This window comes from Ceratotherium simum, chromosome 25 (genome assembly GCF_057802395.1).
Source record: "Ceratotherium simum simum isolate JZ-2026a chromosome 25, ASM5780239v1, whole genome shotgun sequence".
Taxonomy (NCBI): Eukaryota; Metazoa; Chordata; class Mammalia; order Perissodactyla; family Rhinocerotidae; genus Ceratotherium; species Ceratotherium simum.
Window position 1 is genome coordinate 16,560,221 of NC_141924.1, and position 15,923 is coordinate 16,576,143.

Below are 15,923 nucleotides of genomic sequence, written 5' to 3' on the forward strand. Positions count from 1 at the left end.
CTAGCGGGTCTCTGGCGCGGGAGCGCTCCGCCCCTCTCCTGAGGGCGCCCCCTGGAGCCCACCCCGCTGGCGGGCGGCGGGCGGCTGCGCCGAGCCAGGCCGCTCGGGGACTGCGATCGATGACTCGGCGCGCAACGGCGCCACCTGGGAGCGCGGGGGCGCACTGCGCAGGCGCCGAGGGGCCGCGGCTCGCATGTGTCCCCGTCGTTCCGCCGCCGTGACTGTGCCTGCTCCCTCCAGGTGTACCTGGAGGACGTTAACGCTGACAGGGATGCTGGAGACAGTACAGCTCGCCACTCCGCAAGGCCCAGGTGTGCCTGGCTCTTACCGCGTTTCCTCCGTGGCCTTAGGTTGAGCCCAGGCTCTGGTGGTTTCCTCCTATGACAGTAGCAAAATGGTAGAACAGCTTGTAGTCAGTGATCTCTGTCGGAGAGTATATCAGTAATCTGTTGCTGCATAGCAATCACCCCAAAGCGTAACAGCTGAAAACAAACATTTATTGTCCCACAGGTTCTATAGGTCAGGAATTGCGGCATGGCTTGGCTGGGTCGTTCTGTCTTGGTCTCTCATGAGACTACAGTCAAGATGTAGGCCAAGGCTGCAGTTATCTGAAGTCTTGACTCCTGCTGGCGATTCTGCTTCCAAGATGGCTCACTCACATGACTGTTGGCAGGAGGCCTCAGTTTTTCACTGCATGACCTCCCCATAGGGCCTCTTGAGTGTCCCCGTGATGTGACATCTGGCTTCCCTCAGAGCAAGCAATCCCAGAGAGAGGAAGGCAGAATCCGTAGTGTCTTTTATGATCTAGCCTCAGAAGTCACACACCATCACTTCTGTCATATTCTATTGATCACAAACCAACCCTTCAGTGTGGGAGGATCAACCCAGAGGCATGAATACCAATACACAGGAGTCATTGAGCACCATCTAGGAGACTGGCTACCACAGAGGGTCTGACAATAATGGTGATGATGACTTAGATGAAGGAGAGAGCGTCATCACCTTTCATCCTTGGATGCTAGCCATTGTCCAAATCCTTATAAAAGAGTTGAATAAAGTTTCTTCCAGTAGGTGGCAGTGCTTGCCCACATCCTGGCTTTCATTCAGTAAGGAAATGTGCTAATCACCTACTTTGTGCCAGATATTATCCTAGGTGCTGAGAACCCAAAGACTGAAAAGACACGTTCCTTCCCATGCAGAGCTTACAGTTGAGTGAGTAAACTCCTGTAGTAGAGTGTAAAAAGTGTCTTGTTTATGATATAGATAAGAACAGTCCTGGGGATCAGGGTACATAGAGAAAAGTTGCTGTGTCAATAGAGTTCTTTAGTGGCAAGCAATATGGGATCAAGGAAGGGTGGCAGGACCAGGGTGGCTCAGTGTGGCCAGAGTGAAGGACAGAGTGGGTGTATCTCAGATAAACAAGAGCCTTGAGCTCAGCAAAGGATTTGGGACACATTCTAGAATGTATGCGAAGCCACTGGAGAGTTTTAAGCAGAAGAATCTTTATCAGGGTTCTTAGTTCTGAGCGCTAGAGGCTGACTCTGGCTGACTAAGCACAAAAGGAGCATATTAAAAGGATACTGGCTAGCTCAGAGTATTCTGGGGAGGACTGGAGAAGTGGCTCCAGGCTAAGCTTCCAGGAATGAAGCTCAGAACCACGCAGAAGAACTGGCCTGATAAGGAAACTACCATGACTGGGATTGCTGCTGACACCCCACCCCACAGTGGAGGAAACTGCTGTCACCGCTGCCAGGAACCACTGGGGAATGGCTTCCACCTTCAAATGCCGCACGTTTTTGCGGTCTCCTCCACCGACAAAATGCCAGGCTTCCAAAAGAGCCTATTTCCTCGTCTTGCTCTCTTCTAAATCAAAGCCTCATAAGGATGCATCTGATTGAGGGAGACCCATGCCTGAGTCCTGGCTGCCAAGAAGACTGGAATTTGGGGTCCAAACTCCTTCCTTGGGGAAGCGAGACTTATAATATTGGAATTTCCCCAAATATAGGAATGCTGTTCAAAAGAGGATAGAAAGCCATGAGCCTGACAGGTGTATACCACAAGCAGGTGGGTCAGATCTGAAATGTGAATATATCACTGGCAGAGTGTGGGGGGATGTATTAATTAGATAAGGGTTTCTCAACCTCAGCACTATTGACATTTGGGGCCTCATGAGTCTTTGAAGTGGAGGACTATCCTGTACCTTGTAGGATGTTTAGCAGCAGTTCTAGTCTGTAGCCACAAAATGCCAGTAGAACCCGCCTCTCGGTTGTGAGAACCAAAGATGCCTTCAACCTTTGCCAAATATCCCCTAGAAGGCAAAATTGCCTTGAGAACCACTGGATTAGAGACCAGCTCAGGAGGCTTTTTTGGTAACAGAGAAAAAAGGAGTTAGTGGAATGACAGTGGGAATAGAGACAACAGGATGGGCAGGGACAATGTTACAGAAGTAAAACTAAGAGAACTTGGAAAATGGCTGTATTTGGAGCCATATTAGTTAGGATATAGCTTCAGCTGTTCTTTTTTTTTTTTTTTTTTAAAGATTTTATTTATTCATTTTCTTCCCCCCAAAGCCCCAGCAGATAGTTGTGTGTCATAGGTTCACATCCTTCTAGTTGCTGTACGTGGGACTCGGCCTCGCGCTGGACGGAGAAGTGGTGCCTTGGGGCGCGCCCAGGATCCGAACCCGGGCCGCCAGCATCAGAGCGCGCGCACTTGACCGCTAAGCCACGGAGCCGGCCCGCTTCAGCTGTTCTAACAGAGACCTAAACTAATAGTGACCTAAACAAGATATGAGTTTATTTCTCTCTGAAATAACATTTGTGGAGAAAACAGTGGAAGGCTAATATGGTGGCCATCTTTGGAGACCATCTACCACAGTCCACCTCTTAGTACTATGTAAGCCTGGGTAAGTTACTATCTATAAAAATGAAAATACTAACAAGAATATATCAGACAAGTATGTTGTAAAGCTTCAGTGAGATAATACCTTTTGTTTTGTTTTAAACCACTAAGTTTGTGGTAATTTGTTACAACAATAATAAAAAACGAATTCACCTGGGATCCTTGTTGCAACCCTTTGCCCAATAGGGTGTAAGCACTGGTATGGCAGAAGTAATCCAACCACAGGAGGGTAGAAGCGTCCTGGAAGACAACTAGAGCATTCTCAAGACACTGCCAAGATTTAAGGTACTTTGGAGGATGATCCTCCAAAACTTCAAAAGTCCATGAGAATGTTATATACTCGGTTGTCTCAACTATCTCCCTCCTTGAGAATTTTTTTTTCCTTTTTTCAGGCTGTCACCTTAATGTCTGCAAGCAATAAGCACTGCAACTTTCAAAGAGTTTGGAAATTTTTTTTTTTTTTTTAAAGATTTTATTTATTCACTTTTTTCCCCCCAAAGCCCCAGCAGATATTTGTATGTCATAGGTTCACATCCTTCTAGTTGCTGTACGTGGGACTCAGCCTCGCGCTGGACGGAGAAGCGGTGCCTTGGGGCGCGCCCGGGATCCGGGCCCGGGCCGCCAGCATCAGAGCGCGCGCACTTAACCGCTAAGCCACGGAGCTGGCCCGAGTTTGGAAATTTTAATTGCCTTTTTTTTTCAATGGGCCATTTCATAGTGTACGACAAAAGGATGATGTCACTTTTCTGTGGGTATCCGTTCATTGTCTCCCTTGAGGCTTTTTTTAATAAACTTTTAATTTTAGAACAGTTTTAGATTTACAGAATTATTATGAAAAGAGTTCCTGTTTACCACATACCTGTTTTCCCTATTATTAACATCTCAGATTAGTATGTAATTTCTCACACTTAATGAACCAATATTGATACATTTTTATTAAGTAAAGCCCATACTTTATTCAGATTTCCTCAGTTTTTTCCTAATGTCCTTTTTATTTTCCAGGATCCCATCCAGGATGCCATATTACATTAAGTCGGCATGTCTCCCTAGGCTTCTCTTGGTTGTGACAATTCCTTAGACTTTTCTTGGTTTTTTTTAATGACCTAGACAGTTTTGAGGATGACTGGTCAGGGATTTTGTAGAATGTCCCTCAGTTGGGATTTGTCTGATATTTTCTCATGATTAGACTGAAGCGATGTGCTCGTGGGAGGAATACCACAGAGGTAATGCGCCATTCTCGTCACATCACATCATATCAGCAGTACATACTATCAGTATGACTTCTTGCTGTTGGTGTTAACCTCATCACTTGGCTTCTCCACTGTTAAGTTCCGCCTTTTTTCTCCTTTTCTTACTGTGTAGCCTTTGGAAGAAAGTCACTGTGTGTAGCCAACACTTAAAGAGTAGGAGTTATGCTCCCCCTCCTTAGAGGTGCAGCATCTCCATAAATTATTTGAATTTCTTCTGCACAGGAGATTTGTCTATTTTCTATTTATTCAATCATTTATATCAGTATGAACTTATAGACACTTATTTTATACTTTGGTTTATAATCCAATACTACTACTTTTTGTTGTTGTTGCTCAGCTTCTTCCAGCTTTGGCCATTGGGAGATCTTTCAGTTGACTCCTGTATCCATTTGATATCGTTATGGATTTTTATTCATTTTCTTTTTTTCTGTCGTTGAGCACTTTCTTACTTTCTGGCACTACAAGATGCTCCAGGATCATCTTGTATATATCCTGCCTCAACCCTAGAATCAGCCATTTTTCCAAGGAGCCCTAGTTCCTTTTGTTGGAGAATGGTATTAGAAATCAAGATCTGGGCGCTAGGTGTGCTCACGGCTGCTGGGGCATTGTTGCTTCTAGGCCGTCTCAGCTGACAGAGCGAGGAGACATCTATGTGTATATACATAACCATCTATATCTGTATTAAGCTAAGCATGAGTCCATTTTGATGTTTCCAACTCTAATGCATTACCACACAGATCATTCTTGCCTCTTCCCTTGCTTATCTGCAACCTCCCAATCCAACTGTGACAAACCTGGCTCCCACCATCCACCATCCATTTGCCTAATTGTTCAATTCCAGTATACATGTATTGTGGTTTCAGAATTGTTAACCCATACCCCTGTGTAAAACAACATTATCCACTAGAGTACAGTGTTTAAACAATAGTTTCTGTTGCCTTTAGTCTTAACAAATTCCATTCATTTCCTACGTTACATAGGTCAGCACCTTGTTTCCCCGTCCTCTAAAGCAAGGTTGTTTTATATGTTTGTAATGTATTTAGATTCTTTTGTCACATTCTGCATTCCATCCTGGATCCCTCAATCTCCTAAGTGATTTTTTAAAATTTACATACATTAAGGTTTACTCTTTGAGCTGTAAAGTTTTACGGGTTTTGACAAATGCTTAATGTCTTGTTTCACCATTATAGTATAGTACAGAATAGTTTCACCAACCTAAAATATCTGTGCTTCAACCTCCTCCACCCCACACCCTCACCCCTGGCAATCACAGATCTCTTTAGTTTTGCCTTTTCCAGAATGTCATATAATTGGAATCACACAGTGTATAGCATTTTCTAGCTTCATGACTAACTTGTTTCACTTAACAATACCCATTTAAGATTAATCTATGTCTTTTTGTGGCTTCATAGCTCATTTCTTTTTAATGCTGATTAACATTCCACTGTATGGATGTACCACAGTTTATCCATTCCCATAGCTGAAGGACATCTTGGTTGCTTGCAGTTTGGGGCAATTATAAATATAGCTGCTATAAACATTTGTGTTTGTGCTGATTTTTATGTGAACCTCAGTTTTCAAATCAGTTCTATAAACACCTAGGAACACTATTGCTGGGTCATATGGTAAGACTGGGTTTAGTTTTATAAGAAACTGCCAAACTGCTTTCCAAAGAGGCTGTACCATTTCACATTCCCATCAACAATGAATGAGAGTTCCTATTGCTCTGCATCCTCACCATCAGTGTGTGTCGTCAGATTTTTTTTTTTAATTTGAGCCATTCTAATAGGTGTGTAGTTGTGTCTCATTGTTTTAATTTGAGTTACTAATGACAACGCTGCTCATCTTTTCATATGCTTATTTGCTATCTATATATCTTCTTCAGAAAGCTGTCTGTTCAGATCTCTTCTCTCTTTTTAATTGGGTTGTTTTTCTATTGTTGAGTTTCTTTTTGTTTTCTGGGTAAAAATCAAATTTCTGCGCATGACAAAAACCCTTCATAATCCAGCTGGAAACCACTTTCTTCAGTCTGCCCAGTTGCCCCTACAGAGTACTCACTGCACTACTCCAAAATGCCTCTCCTCCTCCCCTTTACATCCTCTCCCACCAAGTCGGTTTGCGTGCCTCTGTGCTTTTGCACATGCTGATCCTTTTACCTGGAATACCTTCCCTTCCCTTCTTCCAGGCAGAGTGTGTTGCTCCTTCCTCTTGCTCCAAGAGCACTTGGAGCAACTTTTCAATGTTATCCATTGTTATCACAGTGCAATTATTTGTACACCAGGCTTTCTCCAATTCTAGGTTATGAGTTTCTCAAGGGGTAAAAGCAGGTCTTATCCATCTTCAACAACCCTCAACCCCCACCTCCAATGTAAGGACCGGTTAAGCAAGATTTAAAATGATACAAAGATATTCATGCTTGTCTCTGAGTTCTTAATATATCTGTTTGGAAAAGTAACACCCTCATTCTATCTCTACCAGAGAAAGCCTCTGACAGAGAAAGGTAGATTGGCCTTAGTTGGGGTGTTTTCTTCCAAATCCCAGTCATTTTCCTGAATCTTGAGCCTTAATCTACATACCAATAGTTCTCACACGTTAGGGTATCTCGGAATCACCTGAAGAGCTTTTTAAAACACAGATTGCTGAGTCCCAACTCCAGAGTTTCCAATTTAGCAGGTCTGGAGAGGAGCTAGAGAATTTACACTTCCAGTGATTTCCAGGTGCTCCTGCTGTGAAACCACACCTTGAGGACCACTGGTCTATACCATGTAGTCTTGCTGTAGTTGTTTTGGGGGTTTTGTTAGCACTCATAAAAGACTTTGAGGTATCGATGCTTGGTGAGAAATTTAAATGAGCCTTCAAAAAATGTGAGTTGAAATTAGAACCATGCAAGTTAGAAAAAGAATCTCCAGAAGTTGTTGAAATGATTAAAACCCTATCCATGGACCAAATGAAGATGTCTGGAACCTATTGAGAGAAATAAATAAAAATATAATGCTTGGAAAGCAAACTAGAAGAAGGCTACAGGAGACAGGGAAGGGAGGGAGATGATAAGGATTTTCTCAATTTGATCTGTAAACCAATATTGTTTGAATCTTTTACCAAGAGAATGTATTCACATATTTATTGAGTAATTAAGAAAAGTATCATTAGGAATATTAGAATCTGATCCTGAAGAAGAATGCCATTTTCTACTGCAAGGGCTAGATGGAATACTACTATACATACTTTATTTTAGGAGTTCTCAACTGAGGCCTGCCAAGGGACATTTGGCATAGAATGGAGACATTTTTTTCACAACTGGGGCAGCAAAGAGTGGTGCTACTAACATCTAGTAGGTAGAGGCCAGGGATGCTGCTAAACATCCTACAATGCACGGGACAGCCCCCTACACATCAAAGAACTATGTGGCCCAAAATGTCAATAGCACCCATGTGGAGAAATCCTTGTCTATTTGAATTGGGCTCGCACCAGTGATTCCCCAACATTTCAGAGTTGTAGCACATGATCTTGTTTGCTTGGTTGCACAATATGCCTCATGTCTCATAAAAGTCATATGTATGTCACATTTAAAATTTAGCATGAATTTAAATTCATTTTGAACTTTAATTCCCTTTTAGATAACTGATGATAAGTAGAGGTAAGTGGGTTTGTATATTTTTCAAAGCCAAGAGGCAGTCACTGCCATAAACCATTCCAGAGTGTGACTGGTGGCTGAAAACACAGTCTGAGTCAGTCACCACACAGAAACGTCATCACATGGACATCAGGAGAGTGTGGCCTGGGACAGAGCTGGGAAGGGAGGGGGAGTTGCTGCCAGGTGCTAGGATGATTCTGCCAGACATCTCCCCAGCCCTTCCAGAGTAACTGTAGGGTCACTCATCTCTCTCAAGAGCCACACAAACTCCAGGCAGCTTCCTCTAGTCAGGAATAAACTAGTGATTTCAAATACACACATATAGCTGTGTTACTCACACAGATTCAATTAGCAACTTGGAAAACCAGATGGGTTGCCTAGCAACAGCATCCTTCTCTCTCCTCACCTTCTACATCCCCTGGGCTGTGGGTTGCCCTTTAGTGGCCTTCCTAAAAAGTGGTTAAGAGGATGGACTCGTGGAAGCAGAACACCTGGGTCCCGAATCCTGGCTCCATGACTTACTAGCTGTGATGCCTATGCTTAGGCAAATTACTTACCCTCTTAGTTTCCTCTTCTATAAAATGGAGATAATATTAGTACCTCATACCGTCTTGGTACAGATTTAATGAGTTAATATATGGATGGTGCCCAAAGCGTAACAAACACTCAACATATGTTAGCTCTTATTTTTCTCTACCCCTTATATAACTCAGGGTTTCCTTTTAACCAGATTTTGCCAACACAAAATATTAGGGGGTGTTGAGGGATCAGAGCTCGACATGTCTTTTGCCCTAAAACTGCCCTATCTGGCTCATCCCCCCATATACACATAATCCCTGTCCCCTCCTGCTTTTGTCTCCTGCAAAGAATAACATAATTTGTCTTCCAAGTTAAAAAAAAAATGTCTGGATTCAGATAGCTTCTTTCTATATGGGAATAGCCCAGACATTCTAGAAACTAAGAACTAGGATTCTCAGTTCCTTACCACCGTATCTTGACATCTTTCTTTAATGAACAATTATTCTACCTAGTTAATTATGATTTTTCTTTTGGAGTTTTGATTAAAGGTGCCCCTTGATCTGCAGAGACTCATACACTGTCAGTCATTAGTAAGTGAAATAATTAACCTTGCATTCTAGATTGCCATCGTGGGTAGGCTTGATAAGCAGGTGTTCCCAGCAAATCTTCAGTTAAATCTGGAAAACTAAAATAAATAGTGAAACTGGATATGGTGCTGCTGGCTTTTATCATTGTTGTTAATGATGAATTTGGCAAATTTGCCCTAAAACATTTCCTTGAACAGAAAGGAAGGCTAATGAGCTGATTTCTAAGGCTCCTTCCAAATGAAATAAAATGAACTAGCCACACTCTCTTCTTAGATTTTTGTTTCCTAAACTCCACTTATTTGAGCCCCTTTTTCCAAAGTTATTCCATGTCCCACATGAGCTTTACTTTTACTTTTTTTCCCATAAATCAACATACTTCTTAAAATGTATATAAGTTTGTTTAAAAGTGGAAGCTATATTAAGGGAAAATTTTTATTATTTTCCAAATAGAGGGTAACTGTAAAAAATAAATACCATGAAAACTAAACTTTGCATACTTCTTAAAAATAAAAGTTGTTTAAAATAGCTCTTAAAATAAGTTAAAATAAAAATAGAGGAAATACGATAATGCATCTAATTTATCGACACTGTATGAAAAATTTAATATGTGCTAGCTCATTTATTTTAATTTGCATAATGACTCTTCAAAGTAAATGTGGTCTCTACTTTTACAGATGATGGCTCTGAGACCCAGAGGAGGGAGTAAATTGGCCAAGGTCCCGGAGTTGGGGTGGGCAGAGCAGGTCTGGCAGACCTGCTCAAGGAGGCGAGAGCCCTCCAGGACTGCAGGACGAGCCTCCACATTTCACATTCTCTGTCCTCATCATTCATCCAGGTCACCCTCTCTGAGAACTCTCCTCAGATCCTGTGCCAGCAGTCCTAGGATACACAACAATGACTCTGGGGTTTTCACCAAGATATGGTTAAACTTTCAGGTCTTTTGTGACAAAAAGAAAAATTAATTATTTGCATCAGGAAAGATACTGTTATTTTACAGCTTTCAGCTTCCTTCTAAATCTAGCAGGTCCTAAGCTGCCGGCTAATGGATGTGAGATGCAAATAAGAGGCTAAGATCTAAATCTTTCTGACAGAGAAAAGAAATGGGGGCAAGAATGAAGGTGCAGAGCAGGGAAGGAAGGTAGAGCCAAGAAGCTGCTCTAGGGAGGAGAGATAAGAGGAAACCTAAAACCAGAGAGAGACAGAGACAGAGAGAGAGAGAGAGAGAGAGAGAGAGAGAGAGAAAGAGGAAACCTATGCTGCCACCCACGGAAAACTCTAAGGAAAAGACAGAAATATTTAGAGGTACTTTATAAATTTTTCCCCATGTTGTGTGTGATGTTATTCATCTTCTTCCATGTCTGGTTCTGTATTTTATTCCTAATACTCTGGAAATAATCACAATGTAATTTCAAACCTTTATCTATGCAGCGCCCCAAATTATCCCGCAGCCCTCCAGTAGCACATGCGCCAAGGGAAACAGCCTCAGATGATCTCATCCACTGCTGTGGCTTTAATTCCACCTCTAGGATGATGACTTGGAAATTTGTATTTCCAGCCAACCTCTCCCCAAACTGCACTCCTCACCTGATATCACCATTTAGATGTCTAATACCATCCTTTCTGCCTTGACAACATTCCAGACTCACTGCTTCACCTTTGCTGTTCCGTCCACCCATTCCATTCCGTGATTTGCCTGCCTGACTTCTAATCCTTTGATCTCGGCTCAGGTATCACCTCCTCAGAGAAGCCTTCCTGGATTTCCTGGATCATACAAACAAAGTAAGCACGCCTCTCCTGGTTACATCACCCTACCTATTACAAGACGACCCCAACTACATTCTCTTACTTCTCTCATAGCACATGTCATAAACTATACATTTTTGTTTATCTTGTTGTTTGCTTGCTTATTTTATATCTCCATCTGCTAGAACATAAACTCCATGTGGACAAGGATTCTGTCTTTTTTGCTGAAGAGAGCCTTGCACATGGTAGATGCCCCATAAATATTTGTTGATTTAGTGAATGGATTAGTCTATGATGACTGACAATAAACGATTCTATGAGGAGAGTGTTTGCAGGTTCGTATCACCATTGATGTGGCCACATACTAATGAATATAATTTTACAGCACTTTACAGTTTTAAAAGCACATTCCTGTAGGTTATTGCTATGGTCTAATTGTCTGTGTTCCCCAAAAATTCGTACGTTGAAATCCTAACCCCCAAAGGTGATGGTATTAGTAGGTGTGGCCTTTGGGAGATGCTTAAGTCTTGAGGGTGGAGCCCTCATGAATGGGATTTGGCCTTATAAATAAGGCTCCAGAGAGCTTCCTAGCTCCTTCCACCATGTGAGGACACAGCCACAGGGCACTGGCTGTGAACCAGGAAGAGGGTCCTAACCAGAATATGACCATGCTGGCGCCTTGATCTTGGACTTCCCAGCCTCCGGAACTCCAGAACTGTGAGTGATACATTTCTGTTGTTTATAAACTATGTGGGCTTAGCTTATAAGCTTAGCTTAGCTGAGACTGGCCTGTGATATTTTATTATAGCAGCCCGAACAGACTAAGACAGTTACCAACATTTCTCTTTCACCAGAACCTATCAAGGTAGATACTGTTTTTACCCCCATTTTACCCCTAAGGAAACTCAAGTTAAATAGGTAAATATAACTTGAGCTACACTTGATAAGAAATCTGAGAAGCTGTCAGAAGTGTGGACAATGACAAGTGAACACACCTCTTTTTCTTACTAGGGTGACCAATCTTCCTAGTTTTCCCAGGACTTCCTAGTTTTCCCAGGACTTTCCCAGGCACTGACTGTTTAGTACTGAAAATCCTACATCCTGGGAAAAACTAGGACAGTTGGTCACCCTGTCTTACCCAGAAAATTATAAATAAGACATAAGACACCTTGTGCAATCAGATCCCTGGCCATCTAAAATGCAATGACTAAAACATGAGAGTGGGGATGGGGTTTAGAATCTGAAGATATCAAGTTACATAAAAGTTCGTGAACCCACCCAACTCACTTCAAAGGAATGCTGGGTCAGGAAGCTACTAATAACCTTCTGGAAATGAATGAACACTTAGAGATGCCATCTGTAGTCCTACTCTGAAAGATAAAGATGGTAACTAGGTCAGCCTGGTTATCAAGCCTTATGCTTTCAGCCTTATGCTGACTTGGATCCACCAAAAGTCTAAAAGGTATCCACTACAGGCACCCTGACCAGTAGAAACAAGCTTATTACCCTGGAAAGGAAAATTCTTCCTCCTCCAATTCAATACAATTTGACACCTTTTTCAATACCTTGGAATTCTTGACTTAATCATTCTGGTAAAGTAGCCATAACAATTTCACAAGTCTATCAGTGTGTGTGTGTGTGTGTGTGCGCGTGTGCGTGAGTGTGTTTATGTTGCAGGGAGGGAATTATTGCATAGGTGGCATTGTCTGCTCATCTAGGAAGAGACTGTAATGTTCATTCAAGCCATTGGGTAACTGACGTGAAGCAATTATGTCCCACATTCTGAAAGAGGCATAAAAAAAATCCACCACTAGATGATTCAGACTTAATTATCTTGTCTTTACAGCAGCTGAGTTCAAGGCTCAAGTGGAGAACACATCGACTTCAAAGTCAGAGGGAATCGAAGGTGCTCCCCAGCTTTGGACGCTTCCTCTGCTTGAGGTAAGAATCATGAGCAAACTTCAGGTATCTGCTAGTGCTCCATCTCCCAACGGAGATTACCGTCTCGCTGGCGATGTCTCAGATCTGGTAGGACAGCTTGAACATCAGCTGGCACATACCCTGAGTTATTATTATCTGCCTAGGTTTTTCTGTTTTGTTTATTTGTTTGTTTGTTTTTTATGTCAGTCATGCCCACTTCTTAGGCAAAAGTTGAGCGAAGACTGTGAACAACTCTAAAGAGAGTTGGTTTGGACTATATGTTTAGTTTTGCCTCATTCAGCGATGCTAAGAGGGTCACTTGATAGCTTGGACTTATTTTTGCTTTCACTTCAGTAGGAAACCCAGCACAGTCGCAGAAAATTCTAAGTTGTCTCTCAACCAGTGTGGTTAGGATTAAAGAGCTGCTGTGATCTCTATGCTTTGGAGCCCTGTCATATACCACATCAGCGACCTAGATCCAGCCAGAGCAAAAGACCCTGTCACTCACCTAAATTGTTTAACTTGTTTGTGTGAAGTGTTAAGTTCTGGGAGGAAAGACTTGGCATGAATTTTCAAGGTCCTCATCATTAGAGATCTTGCTATAAAATTAGATGTGTGGGCTGAATCCCTTGAAATATTCTTCTGATTCTGCCCATATTCCATGCCCGTTGATTTAGACTTCTTATATACATTTGTCTTAAGCATTGTGTTGGAATATTCTTATAGTTTAGGCTTCTTTAAACCTGTTGAACTTAATTTTTCAACCTTTGCCTCTTTTTTTTTTTTTTTTTTGTGAGGAAGATCAGCCCTGAGCTAACATCCATGCTAATCCTCCTCTTTTTGCTGAGGAAGACCGGCTCTGAGCTAACATCTATTGCCAATCCTCCTCCTTTTTTTTTTTTCCCCAAAGCCCCAGTAGATAGTTGTATGTCATAGTTGCACGTCCTTTTAGTTGCTGTATGTGGGAGGTGGCCTCAGCATGGCCAGAGAAGCGGTGCGTCAGCGCGCGCCCGGGGTTCCAAACCCTGGCCGCCAGTAGCAGAGCGCGCGCACTTAACCGCTAAGCCACGGGGCTGGCCCAACCTTTGCCTCTTTTTGAAGGCTACATTTCATTCACTCATCACCCCTTTAATCAATTCTTCCAAAGTCTGTCAACATTCTCCTCCATAAGCAGTAATGGTGAGTAGACCTGTGAATCTCAGAAATTAAGTTGACTAGAGTTTTCCTATTTCTAGTCATCAGAATGGCTCGGGCAAGGGCCATTTAATTTAAAAGTGTTGGTTCTGTCCATACATTGGTATAGAAATGTAATGACTTCTGAGGCTTTGAATCTTGGAAAGAAGCAATTGCTTAGAAGCAGCAAAATAAGTAACTTGGCAGGGTTTTTAAATCATCTTGGATCCCTTCTATTAACAACCAACTCACCCTGCCCTTACTTGTCAGCCAAATTACTTACCCTTTTAGGAGTCATCTTCTTGCTTGACAAGGTTCCTTTCCTCCTCTGCCCATAAATTATCATCCTAACCAAACAATTCAACTGAGAGTTACGTACAATCCATCCCTTTGTAGCCCAGTGATTTCATACACTCGTATACTTCTAGAGGAAAAATATGTTTTTCTGTGTGCAATTTTGAGTTCCTGGATTTCCATCAAAGTAGACCACTTCAGAAACTTCCTTTAACCAAGAAGAGAACATGAGTTTTTGCTGCTGGAAGGGAATTTAAAACTCCATTTGTGCCCAACAAAATACAAAGGGATTTGTACTTTGATGCTTGAGTATTTCCAGATGCTTAACGAATTTTTCCACATAGAAGATGGCATCAAGCAACTGCTATTTAAAGTTCCCAGATGAAAATGAAAAATCTAGCACTTATCAAGTCATTAAATGAAAAAAATTCATAAGCACTAGAATTAGCAGCCAGAAGGACAAGGTTTGATTCCCAGGTGGCTGACTTATAATGTGATCTTGGACAGGTCATTCAGACGCTAAGCCTCTGTGTCCACGTGTCTAAAACGGGTAGAATAATAGTAACTTCTACTTCAAAGAATTGTTGTAGGTTTTGTAAATGGTAAATAAATACACATTTATTATTTTAGAATCTGGTAGGCCAGTCAATTGGTCAGTTAGCAAATATTTATTGAGGTCCTACTATGTGCCAGGCAGAGATATAATTTTTACCTTAATTTGCATACAGTCTAATGGGTATAGACTTTTCGGCCTAACATTCTTTCCCATTGCTTTCCACTGCTATGAAAATGTTTTCCTCTTTTTAAAAAAATCCCTCTTATGCCTCCCTTGGTATGACATATCCATTTACAATTCTTTGCTTACAGTGATATTAGTGTGACTACACGTGTAATTTGTTAAATTTAGTTAAATGTTAAAATACTTCTGCTAAAATGTGGAAATACTTCTACACCAGTTGGTAAACAGCTACTAACCTGAGCCCCAGGAGTGTTCCCCTCAGTCCTGTGGTCCCATCCATCTCTGCCTATTTCCCTCTCCTGGATCCGTTGACAACCCCCCAGGACCAGTAAAGGATCAAGAAAGTCCTAGAACAGACAGCAGCTGGACCTGGCTCCTGTATCCTTCTAACCGAGTATAAGATGTTGTTAACATCACTCTGAGTGTGGAAGACTTCACACTTGCTCATCCCTCTCCTCACATTTCCTCCAACCCTCAGATAACTCATTGCTTGGCCAGAGACCCTCCTCTCCTACCCAAGTCCCTTCCCCTCAGCTCTCACTCTCATTTCTCTATGTTTCCCTTATTGTCATCTGCACCTTGACCATCCTCAAGCCACCCCTCCCTAGCCCTGCCCCCAAACTGCCCCCAGGTTCCTTTTGTAGATTGTCCTGTATAGCCCAAACCCACTCTGCAGGGCTGAAACATCACACTGGATGCATAAGGCCATAGCAGTGTTAAAATATTGAAATATCTCAGTATCTAATGGTAAATACTCACTACTCTGAGTCCCCCCTCTCCTCCAGTACCCCAACCACACTGACCACGCCTCCAAGACTTCCTCTGTCCGCCCCATGATCCAGTACCTAGTCTCCTGGACCCTGCTCCAGGACTCTGGTCAACATTTGTTCTGATGGGTGCATGCACTCTGCTAGTGTGTAAAATGCTTTGTTAATCACCTCTGCAAGGAACTATAATATAATCTAGAGTGAAGTATGGGCTATTCCTTCATTTATTAATTCACTGATTCATTCTACCAACATATCAATCACCCACTATGTCTGAGACACTGAGCAAGGCTCAAGAGCTCCAAACTAGATGAGGTCTCTGCCCTCATGGCGTGTACATTCTGGTAGGGGAGACAGACAATAAGCAAGAAAATAAACATACACACGTGAATGAAT

The 15,923-nt window shown here is 42.3% G+C and overlaps 1 protein-coding gene across 1 annotated transcript in view; it reads left to right on the plus strand.

The window, feature by feature from the left end:
* The first annotated feature begins 60 nt into the window (after window positions 1-60).
* BPIFC (BPI fold containing family C) overlaps window positions 61-15,923 on the plus strand; it is a 52,433-nt gene continuing 36,570 nt past the window's right edge. Inside the window, exons 1-3 of the mRNA XM_004418074.3 lie at window positions 61-2,064; window positions 10,619-10,670; window positions 12,481-12,575. Of these exons, the coding sequence (XP_004418131.2) occupies window positions 2,035-2,064; window positions 10,619-10,670; window positions 12,481-12,575 (177 nt within the window). The 5' untranslated portion in view covers window positions 61-2,034. The remainder of the gene's footprint in view (window positions 2,065-10,618; window positions 10,671-12,480; window positions 12,576-15,923) is intronic.